This window comes from Ascaphus truei, chromosome 1 (genome assembly GCF_040206685.1).
Source record: "Ascaphus truei isolate aAscTru1 chromosome 1, aAscTru1.hap1, whole genome shotgun sequence".
In the NCBI taxonomy this organism is placed as follows: Eukaryota; Metazoa; Chordata; class Amphibia; order Anura; family Ascaphidae; genus Ascaphus; species Ascaphus truei.
Genome location: NC_134483.1, coordinates 53,553,461 through 53,579,747, shown reverse-complemented (window position 1 = coordinate 53,579,747; position 26,287 = coordinate 53,553,461). Strand labels below are relative to the sequence as shown.

The 26,287-nt window shown below is 39.7% G+C and overlaps 1 protein-coding gene across 3 annotated transcripts in view; it reads right to left on the bottom strand.

Moving 5' to 3' along the window:
• Positions 1–883: 883 nt before the first annotated feature.
• Positions 884–26,287, bottom strand: part of NIPBL (NIPBL cohesin loading factor) — a 158,684-nt gene continuing 133,280 nt past the window's right edge. For 2 of the 3 annotated variants that reach the window (XM_075588338.1, XM_075588348.1), the window contains exons 19-47: positions 24,895–24,975; positions 23,923–24,023; positions 23,484–23,616; positions 23,305–23,387; positions 22,775–22,907; positions 21,984–22,127; positions 21,024–21,113; positions 20,320–20,534; positions 20,123–20,225; positions 19,478–19,576; positions 19,241–19,387; positions 17,917–18,051; positions 17,507–17,605; positions 17,154–17,207; positions 16,851–16,959; positions 16,500–16,636; positions 15,716–15,856; positions 14,986–15,079; positions 14,240–14,394; positions 12,953–13,043; positions 12,085–12,258; positions 10,202–10,392; positions 9,075–9,182; positions 8,491–8,691; positions 7,821–7,967; positions 6,036–6,307; positions 5,164–5,338; positions 3,772–3,957; positions 884–2,032 (exon numbers count right to left, since the gene is read on the bottom strand). In XM_075588338.1, the coding sequence (XP_075444453.1) occupies positions 1,670–2,032; positions 3,772–3,957; positions 5,164–5,338; positions 6,036–6,307; positions 7,821–7,967; positions 8,491–8,691; positions 9,075–9,182; positions 10,202–10,392; positions 12,085–12,258; positions 12,953–13,043; positions 14,240–14,394; positions 14,986–15,079; positions 15,716–15,856; positions 16,500–16,636; positions 16,851–16,959; positions 17,154–17,207; positions 17,507–17,605; positions 17,917–18,051; positions 19,241–19,387; positions 19,478–19,576; positions 20,123–20,225; positions 20,320–20,534; positions 21,024–21,113; positions 21,984–22,127; positions 22,775–22,907; positions 23,305–23,387; positions 23,484–23,616; positions 23,923–24,023; positions 24,895–24,975 (4,161 nt within the window). In that variant the 3' untranslated portion in view covers positions 884–1,669. Of the gene's footprint in view, positions 2,033–2,349; positions 2,414–3,771; positions 3,958–5,163; positions 5,339–6,035; positions 6,308–7,820; positions 7,968–8,490; positions 8,692–9,074; positions 9,183–10,201; positions 10,393–12,084; positions 12,259–12,952; positions 13,044–14,239; positions 14,395–14,985; positions 15,080–15,715; positions 15,857–16,499; positions 16,637–16,850; positions 16,960–17,153; positions 17,208–17,506; positions 17,606–17,916; positions 18,052–19,240; positions 19,388–19,477; positions 19,577–20,122; positions 20,226–20,319; positions 20,535–21,023; positions 21,114–21,983; positions 22,128–22,774; positions 22,908–23,304; positions 23,388–23,483; positions 23,617–23,922; positions 24,024–24,894; positions 24,976–26,287 lie in introns of all 3 variants that reach the window. The other variant, XM_075588356.1, reaches the window with a different exon arrangement.

Genomic DNA, 26,287 nt, shown 5'->3' with positions numbered 1-26,287 from the left:
GAAAAACGAGCCTCCCGAAACAGACCAGCAAGCGTTCTTCACACATGAAGTCTTATGTGCAGGGCTTTCAGAACATCCCCTCGAGGTCTCTTCACGTGTATGGACACAAGACTTTGGGACGTTTCAGAAGGTCAGTATAAATGTTTACATCTGTGGAAGACCTCTGTTGTCCATTAAAGGTTACACCTACTGGTACTGTATGCAACAAATGTTCCAGATTACATTGTTGGTCGAGTGTATTCTGTTCCCATCTCCAATTTTGCTTTGTCAGGGATTCAGTTTTGTCCCAGTATTTAAGATCTTTAAGTATTAATCTCTAGATTTAAAAAAAAAAATGTGAACTTGGAAACTGTTTAAAAACCCTTGTATTTGCAGGTTCAACTTCAGGAATGTATACACGCTAAACGCGCACATTACAGTAATAAAAACGGTTACTGATGAGAATTTTAGAAGCAACGTAGATTTTTTTTTTTTTTTTACAACACACGTCCGAGCTCTTCTGTAAACAAACCACCTTTTAACCCAGGGCGGGGGAAAAAACCCCAAACTAGATTGTCATCAAAAGCAACTATTTCAACAGATCTCGTTTTGTAAATTAGATCAGGAAAGAAATTGAAACATACAAGGAATAAACTATAGTTTCTTTTTATATCAAACATTCTTGAAAATGTGTTTGGCACAGTGCTAAATCATATAGTTAATACTAAATATTTTGGGATACAATAAAATTGGGAGTTAAATCGTGTCTATACCCTTTTTCATAGGGGTGAAAATAAAGATACCAGTTATTTCGAAGTCAGCCTATACAAACTGTATAAACAATATCTTATGCCTTGAGTTGAAAACGACTGATATACTAAATTTGACATAAAAGACTGCAAAATAATATAAATCAGATTTAAAACAGAGCTTTACAATAAGAAATTCAAATGGAAACAGACAAGTAACAAAGTAGTAAAAAAATTTATTGCAGTATTAGCTCCACCAGTTTAGCTGGGGGATCCCTTTCCGTGTATAATTTTCAGGGTGACCTAATACATCAAAATCTACATTTACAAAAAAAAAAAAAAAACCTCCTCCTGCAGATAGGTCATAGATACTGCATGCTTTTTTTTTCTTTTTTTTTTCCAACAGAATAAATTATATATATCCAGGGCACCCTGCCACTTTACAGCATGGAGAAAAAAAAAAAAAAGAGAATCAATGCTTCCCTGGAAACCGGGCTAAGCTAAAGAAAGCCATTTGCTGCTAGGTTAAACTCCAAGAACACTTTATTAAGAACATTAACAGACTAATTTTCAACATTCACTTGTTTATTTTTTGTAATTTTTTTTTTCGTTTGTTTTTTTTTTTTTTTTTAAACAGAAAGTTTTCTTCAAGATATAAACAATTTTTTGTTAAACTATAATACAGTGGGAGTAAAAATGAACTGAGAAGTTTCTGCTGTACAACAGCGAAGGAAGCTCTCCCACACAAATGTTTACCAAACATTTCCTTCCGACGGCCAAGTTCCGCTCTTACTCTTCATAAAACTGATCTTTTTTTTTTGTTGGGCGTTTTTTTTTTGTGTGTGTGTTTTTTTTTTTGTTTTTTTTTGCCAGAATGCTGAGATTTCAAGTTTGTGTCTGTTCTCAATTCCTGTAAATTTGGCTGCAAATATACAAATTCATTAGCTGGAAGTCCCATCCTTGGCTGCATACAGCGATCGTAAAGTCTGAACAACTTTTTTATCCAGCTTATTAGCGCTCGATAGAGCAATTTTTTTGTAAATAATGTCTGACTCTTTTATATTGTCTACCCAAGGCACCAGTTTTCGGCCGTCGCGGCGTTTTGCCTCAGCCCAGGGGCCACTGTAGGAGCCAGCCATCCATTTCACCCGGTAACCATGGCTGGTTTTCTGCACTACTTTTGCAATCTGTGGCCGATCCTTGTACTTTGGACAACAAATCGCAATAACATCATGGGCACCTACAGTTTCATTCATCTGTGCTGCAAGCTCTGAAGAGTCTGAATTTCTTTTCGATTTTCTTAACTAAATGGACATCAAGGATGGGGGAGGGGGAGGGGGGGGAGAGAGAAGAAGAGACGAGCTTAATTTGAAGTCAATGTTAAGAATGTTAACACAAAGATATATAACCCAGGCACCAGGGTCTGAAACTCCCACCACACACACCCAATCCAATCCACAGGATGCATTAGAACCACCAGTGCCCAGGAAGAGTGTCAGGTCTTTAACGTGCACCACTGACTTTACTGCTACAGTATTCAAAATGAAAATCTAGGAAACTTTACAAAAATATAGCAAGAAAATAGGGACAGAGTAGAAGAGGAAATCTAAATTAAAATTACCTTTTACTTTGGATAAATCTCAATTTCTACGTTTTTTTTTGCCTTTTTTTCCGCTAAACCCTTTCTACAAAGAAAGATGTATAAAAGGTTAAGTCTAGCTACGAAATGCTTTCTTATCCCACAGCAAGTTAAAAAAACTTAAGAGCACTATCAAATTTAAAAACCCTGACTTATGCGACCACAGCACAGGGCCGAAACAATCTTAATCACATCTCGACCCTTACCAAAAACAAGCACAGTATTAACTTTAGTTACGCCTAGTACAAAAACATTATCCTCCCAACTCATCACAAAAACCCCATTATAATAAGTCACTTAACTAGACATTCATTGCTACATTTACATTTTGACATTACATTGCATCTGATGCATTCATTCAAAAAGTGCACGTCACATCTCACCTTCGTTTATAACACTTCATGCACTGGAGGGAAGGGCTGCTCATTTTTCACGTGATGCAGGACCCTCCAGAACAGAAAGATATAAAGCTACCAAATAATCCAATGGTTTAGGTACTTCCGGTGAGGTTGTATTGTGATGTGATGTAATGTCAAGGAAACGCCTCGCCCCATCCAAACTTGGATCTCTCTTCCATAAAAATACTACCCTCAAAAGATTTGGTTGGAAAAATATTTTGCTATGATAAGTAGCAGGACGCTCCTCTCTTGTTACCGCCGTCTATAGCAGCAAGAAGACATAATACACAAACTAAGAGAGGAGCCTCCTACTAACCCATCACACAGTTTGACTTCTTTCCCAAAATCTGGTTTATGATTAGTGCTGTGGAATGCAAAGTGTGTAGTGTAACCCCCTCTGCAGTTAAAGGGCCCAGTAACACACTGATGGGTGCGGTGTGGTGCCGGGCTCCCCAACAGGGAAGAGGTTAAACATAATTACAGAGACCCAGGTAAGAGGTAATTTAAAAAATGAAAAAGTCTGAGCAGTCGCCATGCATACAACGGGAATTAGTAGGAAAAAACATGAAGGGGGGCTTTCAGCAGCAGTGATAAGGAGCTATTAGCGCAAGAAGCTAGTAACAGACCAAGGGGGTTTGAAAGCTGAAGCAGAAAGAGCAGGGGTTCATTTTAAAGACCAAGACTCATACATTCAGGGAACAGAGCAGCAAGTCATCCCAAAGGCTTGAATTAAACCATATAGTCCTATTTCACATGCAAAATACCCGTTACCAAAATAAGCATCAGCTATACATTCAAGTAAACATTGTAAATAACAGTATTCTTAAGGGAAAAGGGATTAGTCCTGAAAAACATTAGCACACATGCAAAATGTCAGATACATCTTAGTGCTGGAAAGGTCTGGAAAAGAAGCGTTATACTTTGCAGGCCCTTTCAGCACTAAGGCATTCAAATAACTGTGCTATAGTATGACGGCATTCTCACAAGATAGCACATTGTTACTTACCCCTGACGTGCCCCCTGCTTTGTCCTCCCCATCGCTCTCTTCCTCCTCCGTCTCAGCCACATTATTTTTAGGGCTGCCACCTCCAAGCAAAGAGGTAATGGCTTTATTTCGGGCATCTGTGCTAGCCGATACCTCCCCCTCCTCTTCCTCCTCATCTGGATCCAAATGCTCCATGAGCAACTTGAACTAGGAGAGATCACAAGAAGTCACAAGCCATTAACTAACTAGAACTACACTGAGAATGCAGCAGTATGATGAAGGCAGCGCGAGGAAGACCAATGGTAGCTGTGGTCTTGAATCACTGAAGTATATGAGGCTGCATTACACATCACCAAATACAAAGATGATACCAGCAAAGGTAAAAGTTTTAATACTTTCCTTAGCAACGCAATTAGCTTGCTTAGAAAGATTCACTCAACCTTAATGTAGACAATAAGATTTTTTGTATTACTTTTTTGTTTCTGTGTTACATTTGGTTATTATAAAGACAATAAAAATGTAAAGACACACACACACACACACACACACACACACGTTAAATTATAAAAAGTATTAAAACGCAATCCCACAGACAAAACCCCAACTAGTCATACAGAGATGTATCGCTAAATAAATACCATATCTCTGTATGACAAGTTGGGGTTTTGTCTGTGGGATTGCGTTTTTATCATTTTTATAATTGAACATATTAAATAGATATTAGTTATGTGGTTGGTTCTGTGTATGTGTTGCACTGATATCTATATATATCTATAGATATGGAGAGATACACACGCGCGCTTTGTACATGCGTATCATTCTATATATTTACCTATTAGCAGGGTTCTTGTTGCCGACTTGTTTAACCGTCGGAAGATAAGGGCCCTATATAGCCCTGTGTATTCTTTTTTTCTACCAATCTAATATTTAATTTACTGAACATGCCACTGCCATTAATTACAACATGAACAAATCACTCTTGCTCCGACTCCCCCTGGTGGCCTGCAATGGTGTGTGTAAGGTTTAAATTCAGACTGTGTAACACTGTACTGAAGAATAACATTTTTGGACAGCGAGCAATGTCTGGAATGTGAGAATTGTAATAAATAACTTGTACTGCAGCTAATAATCTGGCAGGTTAACATATTCTCATGGAGAATGTTTAACAATTACAGTTGAACAGACCTTTTTCTGTTATACACGTGGAAGAACATATAATCTCCTATGCATGCACTAGCAAATCAACCAACTAGTCACGGAAATCTATTAATAAACCCCAGATCTTCACTACTGCAGAAACATGATATATCTTTCTGAACCAAAAAAAAATAAAATTATATATATTTTAATGTATGTATGTCTAAACATGCATAAACAGCACTGAAACTACAGCATTCGGTGCATTGCACTTACATCCAAATATTGTTTTGCAATGGTCCTCTTCACATCGTCATTAATCTTGGAGCGTGCCATATCCCTTCTCAAAAACTCCAGGGTCTGCTTAGGGTGGAAGTGCACGGCGGTCTTCCGGTTAATAGTCTTATCATACACTTTCGCAGATTCAGAGGGAGAATATTTTTGAATTTTGCTGTTTGGTGAAAAATAAACAAATACATAAAAATAAAAAAAAATAAAAAAAAGGGAGCCTGTTTTAAATCCTTAACAGTTTTGCACATTCGGTTTATTGTTTTTGATCTGCATGTATAATTTAATTTATTTATATAGTGCCAGAGTACACTTTATTTTTTTTAACATTTTATTTTAAAAGAGAATACTCACTAATACAGTCTATACTTTATTAAAGCTCTCAAAAGCTGTATAATCTGTCATATGTTACTTTCTTCTCCGTTATATATTCCGAGGGCAAATTGGAAAGTTTCTGAAACTAGATCGTGAAGCAGGCGTTAACCCTGTGACTGCCAGAAGGGTCTGCGCCATGCTGCAGAGCAATGTATTGCAAGACCCTCTGGCAGTGAAAGGGTTAAAAGTGGTACTGGATGGGCGTGGATTTCACTTTTCTGCAAATTTCAAATGTATGTTGCTAAGTGGCACTGCACCTTTAATCTCTCAAGGCCGCTTAGCCCATTGATTTACAACAGGCTGATAGTCAGGGCCTGGTAGGTGTCAGATAAAGGAATAATTAAAGTTATACGGTTTCAGAAAACAAGATGCAGAATAAGATTAAACTATACTAGCTTAGAAATACAAATTTTTAAAAAAGTACAAATAAATGCGGGATGCAGAAATGTTTAAGCCATCCTCAAATATAATCAACAGTGCATTACCCATCCGAAAATCCACACAGGTTCTTCAAATGCTGCTTCAACATTAAAAGCAAGAGGATTCCCTGGGAGGCGTTTGCAAACTCGATTAAAGGAGTGGAGTTGTCTGGCAGGCAGCTGAGCACATAATCAACGTCGTCCTCGTTATCGGAGTCAGACTCGGAGTTTGCTCGCCGTCTTGTTCTGCGGGGCCGGATCACTTCCTCCTCACTCTCGCTTTCACTGCTTTGGTCAGATGCAACTTTCTTCTCTTTTCGCTTTGCCGTCACCATTGACTGAAAATATGCAACATGCTGCATTTTAGATTTCATACATTGCCAACTATTTCAGCACATGTGTTTGTAATATGGGTAGTTTGTAATTTGGAGGGGGTGGGGGTTGTGAGGGGGGGGGGGGGTAATACTATGAGCATAAAGCATAAGGCAAGAAATCTAAGCCAGGAAATAGTAGGAGTCAAGGTAAGTGCATTGAGAAGCTCTATGCAAAGTACACAAAGCAACAGGCCAGTTGGCAGCATTCTCTTGTGTTCCCAGGCTATGGGTAGGAAGTTACAGTTAGCATTTAAGGGCAACAGGGTAGTATGGACGTATGACAATAGAAATGGGATTTGTGTTTGAATAGTAAAGAGAGCAGCACATGCTCTGTCCCTCCGTGCAGGCGGACATCACACTGCTGCTCATCACTTTAGGAAACATTACAACCCCATTCTGCCCTGAATAGATTACTGCATACAGATAATAAGGGAATGTTGGTGTCAAACATTATAAAATGACAGGTGTGAAAGGATTTAATAGGGATTCTTCCTTAAAAATTTGTTTTCATTGAGTAATGATCCCCGAACAGGGCATTACTGTCCCTTTTCTGAGGGGATTTTTACTATTATAGGCTAAATGTATGCTTTAAAAAAATAAACCATATGAGATAGACACTTTGTAGTCATATTGAGTTTTCTAAACATGATATTCTACATTTCTTGTGTTTTTACTGCAGTTGTTTATTAAAATAGATTTGTAAATACCCTGCAAAATAAGTGTGTGTGTGTGTGTGTGTGTGTGTGTGTGTGTGTATGTATATATATATACAGTGTTCAACAAACCTATACATTTGCTCGCCCCGGGCGAGTGGATTTAACCCCCGGGCGAGTAAATATTGGCCCAAGCAGCACACGTTTGGTACTAGGTGGCGAGTAGATTTTTTTGTGTGGCGAGTAGATTTTTTGGTGATTTGTCAACCACTGTGTGTGTATATATATATATATATATATATATATATATATATATATATATATATATATATATATATACATACATACACACACACACACACACACGCGTGGATATATATGTGTGTGCACACACAGTGTTTGTATATGCACGTGTATGTGTGTGTGTATATATACTCACACTAACAGACAGTAACTCTACTTCCTCCTCAGTGTCTACCTCTGCAGAGCTGTGTGCAGACAGGGAGGGGAAGGAGGCAGTGCCATGCTGGTGCCTCCTATCCAATCACCTCCCTTGTCTGAGCTGTTCTGTCACTACAACACATGAAAGCTGATTGGCTGGAAATGAAAACTTGGCAAGGTGCCAAAGATTCCGGGCAATACAGAATGAATGTCTGGAATTTTTACCAGAGAGCGGGGATTTCAATAATGCCCGGAGTTTGTAGCAGTTTAGCCTATAAGCACAGCTAGCGTGTGTGTGTGGGTGTGTGTGTGTGTGTGTGTATATATATATAAGCATCTGTAGAACATCTCATATTGAGCTTACAGCAGTACTGGTGACTCACCTCTCTGAATGACTGCAGCAGGTTGCTACCAGAAACAGATAATGTAATGTCTATGTGATGCATGATGAAGAGCGGCTCTTCCTGGGTTTGATATGGAAAACAAGCTAGATTGTCTGCTATATACAAGAGCATATTCACTTCCGTTCTCTGCAAAAAAATAACAAGTACTTTCTAAATTCCCAGTATAGAAGTATAAATCAATCTTTCCTACTTGCATTACAAACTTACATTCTGGCTTTTATTCTTCATCTTCCAGCCACACATTACTTTCTTACAATTATATGGAATATTGCAAGTCTATATTTTGCCTTTACTTTTATATACACCTTGAAGGTTAAAAATAAGCACTTAAAAATTAATTTAAAAAAGTGACTATTTTAAAGCACGAGTATTATGTATATTTATTAAGCATCTGCTGTATAAAGAAGACCCTTTCAATGCCTCATGAAAGAGGGTTTATGTATGCTACTACATTCAACATGCGCATATTTAGCATCTATGATGTAACTTTGGCAATGGCCTTCAGAGGGCGCTGTAACAGTATTTATTCCTCTAATCTAAATAGTGAAAACACCGTTGAATTTATATGTTAACAAGGCAAGTTCAGGGTCAAATCTGTGGATCATCAACGTTTCCTCTAAATATCACTGACGTGAACGGATTTTCATACCGCAGCGTCATCATATAGGTTGAGTAACGAAATAAGGAAGGCCCGTCGGTGCTGCCGGTTCCCTCGGATCATGGAGTACAGATGTGAACACAATGCAGTAGAGGTCTCGTCCTGCCTGAAGCCCCTCACAACGCGCTTTGCATCGGATATGATTACTTGCTGCACTTGATAGGACATCTTTATGCCGGCCACAGCTTTCATCTGGAACAAAGTAGAGAGAATAGGTGGAGTGCTTTTAGCGATCTTACCCTATAAAATAATGTGGGGTACCAGGCATACAATATTTATTGGGCATCATCTGAAGTCAAACACGCCATTAGATTCATGCATACAACGATACAATAAGAGCGTCATATTTTCTGTAGGCTGGTTAAGGGTGAACCAAGAAGTGCAATTTCAGCCTGATACAATGAACTCCAGTATATGCAAATACTGACATCTATGATAAAACTCCTACACTAGGATACACAAGATCAACAAAAGATGGAACCATATCCAAACATATAAATAAGTTGCTTACATGGGACGTGTACAAGCTGTGTGCCAACAACCAAGGTGTGATCTGTATTTTAACATAAACTTACATGAATGAATCCAGTGTATTTCTTGTCTATTTCCACCAGCTGTAGATCCGATTTGTTCCGCATGGACGGCTCTGGGTCTGTTGCCATTGCAATCAGATATGGCACACACTAACATAGGGGGGAGGAACAGTATTTAAAACCAGCACATCGCATGCCTATATCAAAGTATAATAAAATCAACAAACAAGATACAAAATCGAGTCAATACTTAATACATAACAATGGAGTGGTAACAGGGGTCAAATGGACAGAGTTCTTCTAGATCAAATCAAGAGAAATGCAAACTGGTAACTGCAGCAGGTATGTATTCATTAGGTTTTCAGGGTCAGCAGGTATTGCAACTTCAGCACGGAGTTACAATTCAAGCGTTAATATATGGTAGTAGTGAAAAGGGCTCATAACCGTACGGTATATGATCTCACTTGTTGGAAAGTAGGTTGAATATTTTGAAGGAAGCACATTTATATGGGACTCCAAAATAACATCTATTAACTTATTATTCTCAACAACGGGTTTAGAGTAATAAAGAAAATGCACGTTTCCATTTTAAACACACCAAGTAAAAATGGCTATAAAAAAAGGTTCCATGTTAGGGGATGAAATATATATATATATATATATATATATATATATATATATATATATGTATTCCCCAAGCCCCCCCCCCCCCCTTACCTAAAATCCAGCTTCAAAAGACAAGGTAGGAGACACTGCAGAGGCCTCACGCGATCCCCCGGCACTTAATTTAAATGCCGTGGGGAAGAGCGGGGACTTTGCAGCTGCCGCCGCCCCCTCCCCCAGAAAAATCTTGCGCCCCCCCCCCCCACTTTGCGCACCCCTGCTTTAAGCCAAACACCCCTATTCCCAGTTGCTGAGACACTTGCTGCTGAAGTTACCGGATTTAAATCTACTCCAAGAGAAACAAAATGGCTGTCAAACCTTGGCTCAATAAGAAGCTGCAACAATCCCACAGTTGCCGCTTGTTATTGAATGGCTGTTTAAATCCACTTTAAAAACCAGGAAGTAAAAGCGGTAACTTCACCTGTAAGTATCTCGGAAACCCGAGGGTCCCCCGAGAGGAAAATGATGTACAAACAGGACGGGAAAAAGCGAGGCAGACTTCCTACCTGAACAGGATGGATGAGACCTTGGTTTAATGTCAATGCGATGACATTTAGAGCAAAGTGGCGCACACTAGACTGAGCGTGGAAGAAAGACTCCAGGACCTGTTTGAGGTAAAGCTGCATGATGGAGCTGCTCATCCCTGAGGAAATATCTCCCATTTCTTTTAGATCTTCCTGCTTGGATAACTTTTTCCCTAGAAATCAGAAAACAAAAGCAATCATCCTTTCAGTGCTTTGTAACCAGTCTATTAGTTATAACTCAAGCCCACACAGATACAAAAACAGTGAGGGGCGGTTAGAGGCAAGATGCCACCAAAACAGAGACATTGCCGAGACCAATAGAGAAATCTAAGTGTTCCACCTAAATTCTTCTGCCACGGACTTGTTAATGAGAAGAGCCACAAAGCAAGTGGCCAATTGTAAGATTAACAGATATATAGATCCATGCTGTGTCTGCCTCTATCCTTCACTGCATCGTCTTGTATAACAGACTGGAGACGATGCCTTTATTTTGTGCACACTGTGGTTAATACGCTTGGAAGGAACTGAGGATTAGCTGCTGGAAGGGAGCGAGAAGTGACCCGGGCCCTGCAGTGATAGCGGGAGCATTGTAATACTGACAATAGGGATGTACATATGCAACCCCTAGCAAGGATTACTACTGAGAACGAAGATTGGAGGGAGTGAGACATATTCCCGCTCTGACAGCTGTCCGAGACAAAGGTGCACGGTACGGAGAATCACTAAGTGCCTCTCGGGAGGCGTTGGAACGTGCTGGGTGCTGCGGAGAACTGGATAAGCATTGCAGTAGAGGGACCCAGGCAGGGAGCATGGAACGACTGCCCCATCAGCTAATAGATAATGAAGATGCCGGATAGCACAGCAACTTGGATGGAGCTGGGATTTCCAGAGGGGTGGCTATGAGGAATCAACACGCAGTCTGAATTGCTGACATTGGACTATGCAGATTTACATTAAAAAAATACTACTCTGCCACATGATCTTGTGGACAAATTTAGTCATTACACTGTGCGGTCGCAGGGCCAGCATGAGGGTTATTTCTGTTTATGTGGGGTTGCTAAGCAACCATACTCTTACTAGAGAGAGACACACACAGAGAGACACAGAGAGAGACACAGAGAGAGAGAGACACACAGAGAGACACACAGAGAGAGACACACAGAGAGAGAGACACAGAGAGAGACACACAGAGAGAGACACACAGAGAGAGACACACAGAGAGAGAGAGGAGAGAGAGAGAGGAGAGAGACACAGAGAGAGAGAGACAGAGAGAGAGAGAGAGACAGAGAGAGAGACACAGAGAGAGAGAGACACAGAGAGAGAGAGACAGATATCTCTAGGATGAATGGTGGAGTGCAAGGCAGATTTGCCCTGAAATGCTGCAATCTACTCAAGTCTCATAACAACCAATGTATCAAATGTTACATTTGCCCTTACATAGTGCCATTACTTACTAAAACGTATGTTTTATATTTTAAATGCATGAAAGCAATTTTCAAAAATCAACAAAGCAGTAATGTTTCAGTACCACTTATTTATTTGTTTTAAAAGGTTTTTGGACAAACAAGTGTAATGATGATCTAGAGCAGGTGTGCTCAACTGCAGTACTGAAGCCCCCCAAACCGGTCAGGCTTTCAGGGTATCCCCGCTACACCACAGGTGGCTCAATCCATCTGTGCTGAAGCTGTGATGTACGGAAACCTTACCTGTGGGGGAGGCTGGAGTTGTGCACCCTTGTACTTTAGAAAATAAAACATCCTACATTTTGCACTGTCTAAACAAAAAAAACACCTAACCGCAGCACGGCTGCATACGGAAATCCTTCTCACATGTAACACGTGTGTAATACGATCTGCTTTACTCACAGTCTCGATCTGCCTGCTGCATGCGGGTATCTTCCTCTTGCAGGTACGTTTGGAGGTTTTTCAAAACTTGGATTTTCAAGTTTAGAGAGCAGTTCTTATCAGAGAGAAGGTTGTTGTACAAATTTTTCACCTCCACTTCAAACATCAGAATCGGGTGCTGGATAAATGAAAAACCTGCAGAAAATAGATCAATTGGATTACGTTTTATTCTAGAAATAACACAAACACAAACGTATTTAAATCACAAAGCACGACATATTGGGGCAGCCACGCACACGCTTCTATATGGATCTCTATAAAATAGTCTCTGGTTGCATTGAAGAAGCAGCTCTGGGCATACTTTGTACTGCTTTATATCTCAGCATGCAGAACAAGTGCTATACATTTAAAATGACAGAATATGTAGGACATTCTTTGCAAAGAACATTTGTGAAGACACTTTTTTGATTAAATCACATTTATGTTCTAGACTATTTTCATTTGGAATGATCTACAAACTCAGCCTAGTTATCCCTATAGCGCCAGAGAAACATGCAAGCACATAGCTGCCCGTTACAGCAGCTGTGACGTTACAACGGCTCCAAACCTTGTGCTTCAAAATAATGTGGAGTTGCTCATCAGTTAGAAAATCCCATCCCACTGCTTTTTTGCATGGACACAGATGCGGTAGATACATTTATAATACTAATTTTAAATAATAAAAAAAAAGCAGTTTTGGGAACAGTAACAATATGTTGTTCCAAATGCGCTGAACTTGGCAAAAATAACTATAATAATAATAATGAGAAAGTAGCCGTCGGCCACAATAGAAAACAAGCCTGTGTAGTAAGTGGTTATAACTTGTCTGATTACAGTGTAAGTCCCTTACCTAGGCCAATAAGGGCTTTGGTTTGCACCTCCTCATCTGAATTCTTGGTAAAGTACAGCAGCAACTCCAGAACTTTATCCTTTATGTTAACCTGGAGACGAGTAAAACACACGGAAACATTTACACCGTTACATGTAATCCAGAAGCAAGAACATAAGATTATCAACATGGTGTGTAAAAAAAATCCCAAATGTGGCTTTAAAAGTTGTTAAACCGCATTCTTGGAATATACGTCAACTCTCATATCACATATGGAAGATATACTGTATCTATAATTTAAAAACCCATGTGGCACATCAGAACGGTTTCTTTCCCATTACACGAGAACTTCCGGAAAGAAAGCTGGCACAGTTTCATAAAGTATGTTCCATTAAGAGACTGTACATATTACCGCGCTCCTCCCTATAGAAGTTTGCTGCTGGTAAAATGATAGGCCTTACATATAGAAAAACAAAAAGAACGATTCCTGCGCTCCTACCAATTAGGCTAAAATAAAATAGTGATCTCATGAATAAGGGTTATTTAGTTAAACCCTTTGGCCAAAGCGTTATAAGCCTGCAGCCAATGTCAAGGCATAACCACATTTGCAAGTGCCTACACTGAATATATGTAATTATTGTCCCATGGACTAGTGAAAATGTGAGAAAGCCCTGCAGGGGTTAAATAAAGCATATGCTTTGGTGAGCAGTGCAATTAAAAGCTGGCCAAAGCCAGTATCATAGTTACCTTATTATAGAGGTAAACTATGGGTGCACAAATTCCCTGGTGTGAATATAATAAAACTTACACATATTTCTCTCTGTCAGCCTTATACATTCACCTACTCTTCAATGGAGGGTGATGTGCAGACTGACACTGGGATGTATTATACCTGCACTAATTGGAAAATTGGTAGGGGCTCTGTAACTGCTATGTAAAGCAGATGAGCCAATAAACCAACCCCTATGACATTCCAGTGATACTATATTAAAATGCCCTTAGGGAGTATGCAGCAAGGAAAAGGATTGCCTAATATTTGTGAGAAACTGTACATAATACCGCGCTCCTCCCTATAGAAGTTAATAACCCTTATTCATGAGATCACTATTTTAGTTTAGTCTATTTCATAGGGGCGCGAGAATCGTTCTTTTTGTTTCTCTTTTTATGTTTTATTAAGGATTACAAAGTACACACTTTTGTTATAAATTCACGGAATCATTTGCTCTGCAGCCCTAACATACATCATCGTTGCTGTGTTCATACATGTACTACTATGCATCCAACAGCTCTATGAGCGGCAATATTTACTTTGCTGCTGCCTTTAAAGTCTTCCTGATCAAAATCAAAATGCCGACACAGTGCTCCGACAGTGAAGAGGGATCGAAGGAGGGCCGACTTGTTGGTGGTCAGTACTGTACTGTTTGGGTCCTCTTGATGCTGACTTTTTAACTTCAAAAGAGCGCCTGAATAAAAATGACAGAAAACAAAAGGACACACAAAAGGTTTAGTGGTGGAGTGAAGGCGATTGGTATCAGCGAGGTAAAGAAGCCTTCGCTTGCACACCAGCGCCTACATGGGTACATGTGAATGAATGAGTACCAGGAAACCAGCGAGGAGACGCACACAGTGAGCACCTAAGTTACGGAGGATGTGTGAGCTCTTGTAAAAGAAATACATTGGTGGGTTTGAAGCGTTCAGCCCTAATTTTGCATCTAGAAGTCCAACAAGTGATTAGGTTACAACCCACAGCATCACTGTTGCGTTAAATAATAGAGATTTTACAAGTATTTATTGAAGTCACAGTAAATGTTTTAGCCTTCACTTTTAAATATTATCTGTTACTATCCAGAGATGTGTTAATCCGCTTACATTGCGTGTTATCCCTACAATGCGATAGAACCTGGGAGCTTAATGCACTTAATGTAGAGAAAAGCAATTTGGGCATATTGATCAGAAATAACCTGAATCTGCTTATTGTTGTAAGCAAGCATTAATCAACCTCTAATCCAAAACATGCCTATACGTATTGTACAAAGGGTTTATGTTTTACTTACCATAATATCTATTAAAACAGGCCCAAACAAATTTATGATTTTGAGTTACTTTGTTTACAACAGATCCCAGGCAGCTGACACAATGCTGTACTACCTGAAAACAAAGAAAACAGAAGCGTCAAATACGGGGTTGAAATCAGATAACTTTCCAGATTTACTTTCAATAGGTACAAACGTAATAGGGTCAGTTCAGTTGTGTTTAAGGGCTTTTTTCCCCGCCTCAGATGTTCAAAGTTTAATAAAACAATGGCTAATATTCAGCACTTCTCTGCCATGTAATCTTTTGTAGGCCTCTTATTCAGGAAAGGAATAAAACAACAGAAGATCCACTTCTTGTGCAGATCCAAATTCTTTCAGGTGCAGGCAATGCACAAGACATTGCTGTTCAACTTGTAAAGAGAATCTTTGCATAGGTAATGAGACGGGAGGTAATGAGACGTTTACTGGAAAGTGGTGTTAAAGACCGGCATAAAGCAACAGTTCCACTGGCATTTAAGAGGCAATGCAAACTTGAACATAAAACTTCCTCCGGACACATCACAGCTTTGGAAACCATGGCACACTGCAAATACCGTTTCAAGGAACAGCACAGATTTGGTTTGTGCCACACAGCTGCGTTTAAATCAGAGTGTAATGAAAATGTCCGTATACCAGTTCTTGATATATTAGACAATATGCAATTGTGATGTTAAATACATGCTATTAATAAGAGTAGAAATCGCTGCCTTACTGTCATGCCGTATTTGATTATAAGTTTCATGAGATCTTCCTCGATTGTTGCCAGGAAAGTCTCACTGGGATGTTCCATCAGCGGCACCACCATTTCCAGGATTTTTGCAACATTGCATATCACCATGAAATCATTTTGTGTCTGTAATAACAGAAAAAACACACACGTCTTATTCTACCAGGCTTGCTTCAATATTTTAGCATCATGTGCTAGATTGGCTCCCTGTTCCATAATGTGAAATTTGCTTGGCTTTATCTTGTATTAAATACATTACATAAATTTTGTCACCTTGCAGGTACCTAAAAAGGCTAATTTCAAGTTCCTCACATGAAATTATGTGCGGGTTATATGTTAAGTTATTCTATTCGGTGTAACGTTTTATTGCCTTCGATTTGGCACTTGAGCTCCCACCGCAGAAAACTCTGAACTTGGCCGCCTGATTTTATAGCATCTCCGATATCTTTTGCAGTCCAGCAATAAGCATTTTGTCAGTTTACTTTATTACTAGTCGTGTTGCAAAATGCTGATAATGAAAACCATTGGAAATCCTTCTTTTTTTTATACGGTGTATCAACTGTGTGTTTTTTTCCCCTAAGAAGTTTCAATATTTTCACTTTCGCCGTTAACTTTACACCCAAGTGTCACTTCGAGGGATTGACAAAATAAGAGATTTAGCCCAAGTACTTCTCCTACATCCTGAGCCATATTTCACAACAGCAAACCAGAGTCTAAAAGATGCATCAGTTCTATAAGCAGAAAGCATAGTTGGCAGCCCTGTACTTACGCTACATTTAGTGGTAAGGTATGGCTGCATGGTCATGGCATGCTTCACCATGAGCTGGGGCCTGATTTTGCTGAATAAGAACAAAGTGGTTATGCAAGATATCAATCGACCGGAATTCACACCCTTGCTGTCCAAGTCTGCAACAAATTAAAACACATTTTAGAACTTTTACAACAGAACAAAAATGCCTAACAAATGTACAATCAACATCTTTGAGAAGGCCTTAATTCAAGATAAAAACAGGTGTCTTTCACCAATTGCTACAGAACTTCCATTAATGAATGAAAGGTTTACAATACTCAGGCAGCATGCTTTATATCAAACAGTAATATTTGAGGCACTTTAACATACCAGCCATAGATTCCTCATATTTCAGTATGTGCTCCACCAGATTATCAACAAGCTGAGTACAGGCTTTCTTCACAGGCTTATAAGTGGCATCCTCTTCTACCTTTAACAGCTAGGAGGGAAAAAAATAACAATTTAGCACAAGTCCCTTTTCTATAGCTTGATCCATTAGTCTTGGTCATCTACAATATGTGCTCTAACAGACAAACATGCTGTATTTTATCATTATTATTTTTCAACATAAGATTGCTTGATAGATATATAAAGGCAGCACAAGGCTGGTGATGGTTCTCTTGAAGCACTCACATTCTGAAGAAGTTGTTCGAACCAGTCATAGCCTGTATCTTTACAAGCTGCCACCTGAAAGACAAGAGAGTGTCAAGACTTTGGTGACCGGCTATAAATGTGAGGTCTAAGATCTCTGAAACGCCACAATATGAGGACTGCAATTGATCGTGCTCTAGGCGGCAAGGCCTCTAGCATCTTTATATCTGCCTATGTAGCACACAGGACGTAATACATAGTGTCACCATCAAAATCACAGTTTTCTCTAAAACAAAACCAACATGCAAAAACATTATTGAGATTTTGCCTTAAGCCAAATTAGGTGCACGAGCACACAGAGGTCACGTTATATCAAGATATAAAATTCTTCTTACCACATCTGTTATGTTTAATATCTTCCTGGTCATTGCCTCTTTGTCGTTCTGAGGCGTTGGCGAAAACCAGAGCTTCTGGAATGTTTCATTCACTAGTTTCTACATGGAAAAAAAAAAAAAAAGCAAATACTTTCATTTATTTATATTGCTCATACCTAAAAATAAGAACATAAGAAGTTGCAAATGCTGCAAGCAGATATAAGGGAGAGCAATAACAAATTTAGTAGCTACCGTAGGCATCGGAAATCTACCAAATGCCTGCAAGTCCCGATAATGTTGTTCTTTATGTATGGAGGAATGGTTGTTCAAAAAGCAAAGCCAACGTGAAATCCTCATTGATCATACTTGCGCCTGAGTTTGAACTGCTTGTGACTATAACATTGCACATACAAACAGTGTGTTTGTCCTACCTTAATACCTTCTTCATCATTGACTCGGCGAATCATTTTCACGCACATTTCCGTGATTTTTGGAAATGTTGGTTGTTCCAAGCAGATGTCTCGCAAGATCTTTATTACCCTTTTTCTTACGCTTATACCAGTGTCCTTCACGGAAAGGAAACAAAACCGTAATCATTGATACAAAGGCCCATCTTTAGGAAAAAGGTGTACTTAAACTAAAACAACATATTCCATACAAAATACCACTTCATAGACAGGAAAAAAGTCCCGTAAGTACCAGCAGAGATAATCTCCTTTATATACACAACCTTTATTACCTAGATTTTTTTTTCTCTCTCCTCATTTCTACTCCCGTTAGGCTTAAAAAGAAACATCAGTCAACAGAATCGCTTTTAACTAGAACATTTGTCTGTGCGTGGATCAATTGAAGAGTTTTTTTGTATATTATATATAATGTATATGCATATACCCGTATATTATATAATATACGTTGTAATGTATATTATAACAAGTACCAAAAATAAATAAGGGGTTATTTACAGCTCACTGATACAAACGCAGGGGGCCATGAATCTTGGTTATCCAATAAGGTTATATGTCTTGTTCAAATCAGACATACTCTATTATTTTGGAATGTCTGCCCATTTCCATAAGAGTTGTGAATAGCGAGTGCGTAGTACTACAGCACAGCTGGTGAAAGGATTCCCGCTATCTGAACTAATATTGAGTCAATCTCTGAATGACATATTGGAGTACTACAATCACGTACTTGACTGCAAGATTTCTAGTTGAAAGAAATGCTGCTGCACAATATTCTTTTGGAAGGGACTCATTGGATTTTCCAATAACTTTAATCATTCAGCCCAGACCACAGCAATTTTAGAATTGGAGGCTGCACCCATTCTTCAGTTAACTATAGAGCCCCTAACAGAAACATCGTGCTATGTCAAAATGTTTGTATTGTGCCTTCTGATGTTCGGCTTCCATGGCTAGATCTGCATTATGTTATTAAATGGATCTTAAATGATGGAATGGTCAACCTTTTTAGAGGTCTCCTATAACAGGGTTCATTTATGTAGCAACTCCAATAGACTGATAAGTGGTATTACAAATCAGAAGATAAAGACAAAACAATTACAGGATCGTAGTCGCCAATTTAGTGCTGATGAAACTTTTCGTAGTACAAAAATAGACTTCTTTCTTTTACCACTAAAGGTTTGTGGGATAGGACAATCGTGATCTCTCAATCCCGTGTGTGCACAGCTTTTACAGCCTAACCTGTAGTGAGAATCTAACTGGACAATGCACAAAACACTTCAAGAACTCATCTTACCAGAATCCGTTCAACCAGCATCTCGTAATACTGCTCTGCAAGCTGAGGTCGACAGAGCACGAACCGACCAAGCAACTCCACTGCTGCCTCTCTGACACTAGTAGAGTTATCCATCAGCCTCCCATGAACGCCCCTCTGCATATCCAGCTACAGGAACATGACAGAGAAGGATTACTAAAAATAGAGCACATGATGGGTGAAAAAGGCAGTGCTTGGTATTAGAAGCTGGAGCCTTACCCTCGCTAGAATGCTGGGATCTACAGCAACCACCTCGGACAAACATTTCATGGCTTTTGTTCTAACAGCAATGGCATTCTCCCCGAGCACCCGCAGAATCTGAGGAGGACCAGAAACAAGTGTCTTAGATTCTTCATGGCCAGAGGAGCCAGCATTTATTAACGTAAAGCAGGCACACAAAATCAGGAGTGAAAGTTACTTTACAGCTGGAACTTCATTTGAGAACGTTATATTGAGATATTTTCAATAGCGTTCAATGTGGGCTTACATTTCTCCAATCAAGCCAGTCAAATTATTATTATTATTATTATTTTTTTACGTGTTGAATTTTATATAAGTCCCTGAAATTTCCACCTCTCACAAGAGAGGATTTTGGGAGAATGGCATAAATGAGATGCGAGGGTGAAAAAGGAAATAGTCGCAAATGGTATATGTCATTTATTGTTCGAGTTTACGCAATAATACTGCTGGCTAATGCAGGTAAAAGGGACAGTGCCTCATTGCTGCCTTTGAAGCAGACACCTGCAATTCTCGTTCTGTGAATTATGGAGTTTACAATGTCATTGACAACAAGTGATTAAATACCTAAAATACCATCACTCCGACTGTAATCTAAGGTTTTAATTGTCTGACATGCATCGTTACCTGAGTCAAATAAATATCAAAGCTCTGGGCAAACGGCCTCATAGAGGCCAAGTATCGTACAATCAAGCAAGCATCTTCATAGTCCACAGTGTCTGAGCTTGACCTAAAAAAAATTCAAAATAAAGTTAGGGAAAAGTTCAAACATGTTCACGAAAGCAACTAATCTGTAGTAAAGGATAATCATTTGTGAGCCGTACTTCAAAGTGCTGAACTGAGATGGTGCCGTTTTAATGATGTTCCGAAGGAACTTCTTGCGTTTCTCCGCTCGTTGCATGATTTCTCCGGTCGTTTCGACCTCCTTCGCATGGAGTGTTGTCTCCGATGTATCATCGTCCTTTTGGGTTTTCATGGCTTTCTCCGTCTCCATTGTAGTGTCGCGAAACCACTGAGCTATGTAAAACTTTCGGGAGAACTGAAGGAAAGGAAACACCAGAAAATGTGTATATGTTCCTTAGTTCAAGACAAAACCAGCTTATGACACTGCATATGTGTGCAAGCCTGTCGCCACAAGGTATTAACAATTCACCTTACTACATCTACCTATATAATAACTTTAGTGTGTCATGTTGCCCTTGGCTGGAAATTTTTGGAACCACCAAAAATTATTTTTTGGGGACTTTTTGTACATCCTTGAGTTTTAAAATGTTTCTGCAAATATGTTGTTGTATATGGTGTTGCTTTGTAATGTAGTACTGAGCAGCAGTAAAATAAATACCAATTCCGACAAAAAGGGGGGTTTTACGCACACTACACTGCAACAGCAGCATGGGAACGGCGTTAAAATAAATAAGATTATAAAATGCTTTAAACCATACTGATTTGGTTCAGGATTATTTAATTTAGACCCTGATTTGCATACGTACTTTGTCCCTATAAACCCAATCAGTTGGTGCAAACCTACCACTAATGATGGATCCGTCTCGGTATTTTCTTCCAAATAATCTAACAAGGCTTTCTGGAGCTGCTGAATTTCATCATCGCATTCTGCGGCCTGCAAGAAATGGAAAGTGTCAATGTGGGGGATAGAACAAAAATATATTGTCCGCATTATGAAATTTTAGGAAAATAAGGAATGCAACAATGCTATATTAAATTCGGTCTAAGAAAATATTGCTGGGACACAATTATGAGCTTCGCCCCCTGCTCACGATCCCCCTTACCTTTTCTCCAGCAACGGTGGCGTGATTTGAAGTCACGTCGTGACGTCATGGCCATTTGACTCCGCTTTATCATGGCGACGTGTTGCCAGAAGCCACCGGAGAGAAGGTAAGAGGCATACAGAGGCCTTGCATGCTCTCCCGGCATTTTATTTAAATGTTGTGGGGAAGAGCGCGGGGCCTCTGAAAGCGTCCCCCCCAGACCCAGTTTCCGCACCCTTGGGGTAGGGGTCAACACTAGAACCTTTGGTATCAGTATTGGTAATATTTTGCATATTACGCTTTCATCCAAATTATACTGCACTCTCAAATATGCTGGTACCACAGCTTAGAAGAACAGAGGGTGAGCGATGGCATCAGGGCTGGCACATGTAATTCACAGTAATTCATATATAACTAAGAAATGCTTCTTGTGTAGTACGTACTGTAAAAGTACATACTACTTCGCTACCATGAGTATATAATCTAATTTTTGATGCCTGAAACACAGGGAGATTAGGTGATTTGCACAAGGCAGAAAGACAGTGTTACTCATAACTGATTCACCCACTTCAAAAAGGCATTACCACTCAGGGACTCCAGCTTTTATAACGTTGCGTTTAAATGAACAAGCCAGATGAATTGAATTTGACAGCTACATGTGAATGCACCTTTCCCATCCTTCCGCTCCAGTGAGACGTGCCACTGGTTGCTAAACAGGCTACCTGTTTGAGGATCCGGTTTATTGATCCTTGATCCATCTTGCTGGTAACTGCATCCTTCCTGAGCCGGGCAGCCACAGTCCCCAGGTAATCAAGGGACGCCACTCTCAGTGCCATCTCTGTTGACTTGTTACTAAACTGATGAACCTAAAGTGCCAAAGAAAGAAAGGTGTCATATCCTCAGGCTTTTCAAAGGGGCCACGCCGGCTTCATTAAGCAAATCTGCATTAAACTATTTCTCAGATTGGATCTGGCTTAAATAAAAATCAAATAAGATAATCTACGTAAAACTTGTGGAGACATTACTAAATGTGATTGTTTCCTAGTAAAAGTATTCTTTTGTCAGAGGCTGCATCCAGTACATTAGGTATGTAAGTGAACTTGACCGCTGCACTTCCCTTACTTACAGATCTAGGAGTGGTATTCAGTGTACAATTACAGAGTAATACAGGATAGCTTGTGGGTCTCTGTTTTATCAGCGATGCCCATATCTCAGCACCTTCTGCTTCACAGTTATAACCACAACTCAATATTGGACAGAAAATGATGTTCATTACCCTGGATTTCACCAAGCTTCAGAAAGTATTCTGAACCTGGAATGGACTGCAAGTTAGCAATGGTGGTTCTACGGTGTGAAAATCATGGTGTTAACAGCTGAATGGGTAGATGACAAAGTCTAGCACATGTGTTTTAATTACTAACCCCAAGGAGGATTTCAGAACACCAAAGGGGAGTTGGAGAGATCAATATGATGAGCAAGATATGTAAAATTGTTAGTTTTTATGAAGTCCTACCAAGAGCCTTCCCAATAAGCTGAGGAGCAGCTCGGCCGCCGGCCACTCGGGTTTGTTAACTGTAGACAAGAGGTCCTGGACAAAGTTCTCAAACAGCGGCCTGTAATCTTCCTCCCCCTGCTTGCTTCCACATCTGTTGAAAGAAACAAGTAGAACTGAAGCAGATGCCCTGGGAGCACACGGTCTTACAGAGACATTAGGGAAAGTAGAGAACAGTGCAAACAGTCTTTGTATTAGTTCAACTTCACTAGCAAGACTAAACAAGCTTTTGGTAATAGCATTTCTGAAAACACTGTAAAAGGACAATTTCCAATAAACACAAGAAAACACGTTTCCCGGGTTCCACGGCCTTTTGTACTGTACCCAACACCCATGCAATGCTTGCACTAAAACGTATAAAAAGGTCTTGACGTGGAAATGGGAGAGAAAAGGAAAAAGGAGTATGTATCAGTCACTTTTTTGTTTCTTTTAACATGTAAGAGACAACATTAGACTGCAAGACAAGTAGAAAAAAACATTGTGGGACTTACTTTTTTAGAAAAATGGAGAGGAAGTTCTGTGCTGTTCTCATGGCTGTTTCATAGGAGTTCGTAATAAACACATCCTGGTCAATCTGAAAAGATCAGTAAACATTTATGAAACATACTGTCATTTTGCTTTCGGTAAGCTACAAGCCCACCAGGGAGCATGGAGATCCTAGTGATCATACTTTTTTGTTTGACTCCTCTTCGTGTGAATCTCTATCTGATGGTAGGTGTACCACACACTGTATGAGCTGTAAGACCAATGCTGTCACCATCTGAATATACATGGCCTCCCCGTCTGCATCGCTGCTGTTTAACCTGGTGAAGGAAAAAAACATTTAGAGACATTACTTCTATCCTTAGAGAGAGAGCGTGTCTGAAAGTGGCACAACACACTTTGTCTTTATTATGCTCCCTAATAAATGGAAGATCAACTTTTCCTGCTGTGCAGAATGGTCGACTTAAAAAAAGCCCAGTCATCTTCCTTCGTAACAAAACAGCCTTTTGTCTATGATGTAGGAAATGTTTCAAGTGCTAAAAATGTAATTGCAATGTTTTTCAAATTACAAGCTAACGGGAATAGTATATTTGTAGATACAAAGTTGCGGTGAGTGTATGGAGTACCTGAAATTCCTCAAGCTTCTTTTACTTGTTGGCAGTCTTGCGAGAGAGGTGAACATTTCTTCCAAAATTAGCTGCCTATGTTTTTCGTACCTGGAGAATACCTGCGCGAGATTAAGAGAACTATTTCACAAACCATTTAAAGTGATCCTGGAACACCCTTACGCCTTCGTATTTCAGATTGTATTATAGTACGAAGCAGTGGTCCCCCAACTCCAATTATGCACACAGTAACTGCACACCAGGGCTTCAGTAGACATACCCCATGTGCTTTTATTTTTAAGACCTCCTAAAGCAGGCGTGCTCAACTCGTCATCAAGCCTCCTCCCCCCCTCCCCTCACACGTCAGATTTTCAGGATAACCCAGCTTCAGCACAGGTGGCTCAATCAGTCCCGGCTTCCGCACAGTTGGCTCAATCACAGGCTCTGTCTTTGACTGAGCCTCTGATTGAGCCACCTGTGCTGAAGCCGGGAAATCCAGAAAACCCGACATGCTATGGGAGGGGAGCACCGCTGTCCTAAAGGACTTTTAGATAGTCACTCTTGGCATTATATAACAGCACTGCAAGTAAAATCTCCCAGTCACTCTACAACTTAACATGTTTGTTACATGCCCCCAAAATGTTTGTTGGCTTTTAGAGTTCAGGCCTGAAGAGAACAGCTGCAACACCCAAGCATGAAACGCAATGCTTTAGTCAAGTGGTTATAGCCCATTTAAGGCACAATTCTGCAGTACGTATACATTGGTAGTGATACGACAGGAATTATGAAGCAGCCATCAAGAAATGATCATCTGCAGAGGTCATTTTAGGAGTTCCCCAGAATGGCATGGAAGAATAAATGAGAATGCAGCATTGGCCACACTGCTGTGGAAGGGGTTTGCAAACACACAGTAGCAGAGGTTACAAGCATTCCTGTCCCATTTACATTTTATACCAGGGAAATGAAAAGCTTGTAGCGTTAACACATTCTTACCGCAGTGACTAACTTGATGGCACACAACTGCAACTCGCTGACATTTTCTACGAAGAAGGGTGTAATTCCCATTGACGACACCTGCAGAACAAAATCCACACAATATAATGCGGGTTCAGACACAAGGCCATCAGTCTATTTAATACTTGAGAGAGAACAAACAACAACAATGAATAGCACATATTAACGTTTCATTTCCCCCAAATCTAACTTAGATTTACACCGACAATAGAAAAATAGCACTTCTTTTAAGCTCCCATACCACCTCTCACACCCTGACTTAGCGTCCCAAGTAATCTTGTTCTCCGTATGCCAGTGGATTCTGACGTCACCCGTTCAGCACCCTGCTCATAAAGGTACCAGCATTAGCAATGCACTTAATGTCACCGAGACCACTAGGTGACAATGTTCTTAATGTAAAGCTCTTATACTCTCCTACTTGGCTAACCTATTCCCTTTCCTCTCTTTTTAACCCATTACATTCCTTAGAATTTTAAATGTACCTCTATAAAGTGTTTGGACGCACGATGCTGTTTATATTCTTTATTGTTAAAACTTTCCATAGCTCTCGTTTTCAAACGTGTGTGTTCTAAAAATGTGCAGGGTATAAGTACACACCAATACGTTTTACAATGTAAAAAGTGCTTCTTTTGATACCTTTCTTCTGCAACAAGATGCATTTTCTGAAGCAACAGGTACAAACTCCTTCCCACATCTAAAACATCCACATGGTTTGGCAGACACCCAAGTCTAAGAATTAGATTAGCCTGTCAAGCTATTTGACATCTTAAAAACAATATTTGGAGCATCTTTTAAAACACCTGTTCATATTGGACTACAAGAAAGTACATCCCAATGTTTCTTTATAATAGAGTACTTTTTCATTGTATTTAGGAATAGGAATATTTTTACAGAAAGCAGCATGCTACTGCTTATTTCCTGTTCTCTTCCTATTCAATGATTAACCCTACCCATTTTGTTTAATTTCTCTGAAGCTGGTTACCACTTGATCAACCTTTTTCCAAAAATGTGGATTTGAAAACCTTCTGATTGCAACATTCAATTTCTCGAGAACGGCTTGGTTTTAATCTTTAAATGCGCCCCAGTAGAATAGGTTTCACTGCCTTGGACAATGACAAGGTCTAGTTAAAACGATTACTGTCCACATCCTTGCATGAACGTCATCATTAACCATCAATAAATCCAGATCGGGAAAATCAATCGCAATCTCTGGTTTATAAGCAAATGACAAATTCTGACAACCATTGGTTTTTAGAAATGCTATTTTGGTGAACCAGTAAAGCAGCGGCTTCCTGTCCTCTCCATATAATGATCACTTCTATCAAGCAGCGCCATAACATGACATTACCTCGCCAGATCTGTGATGCCTCGC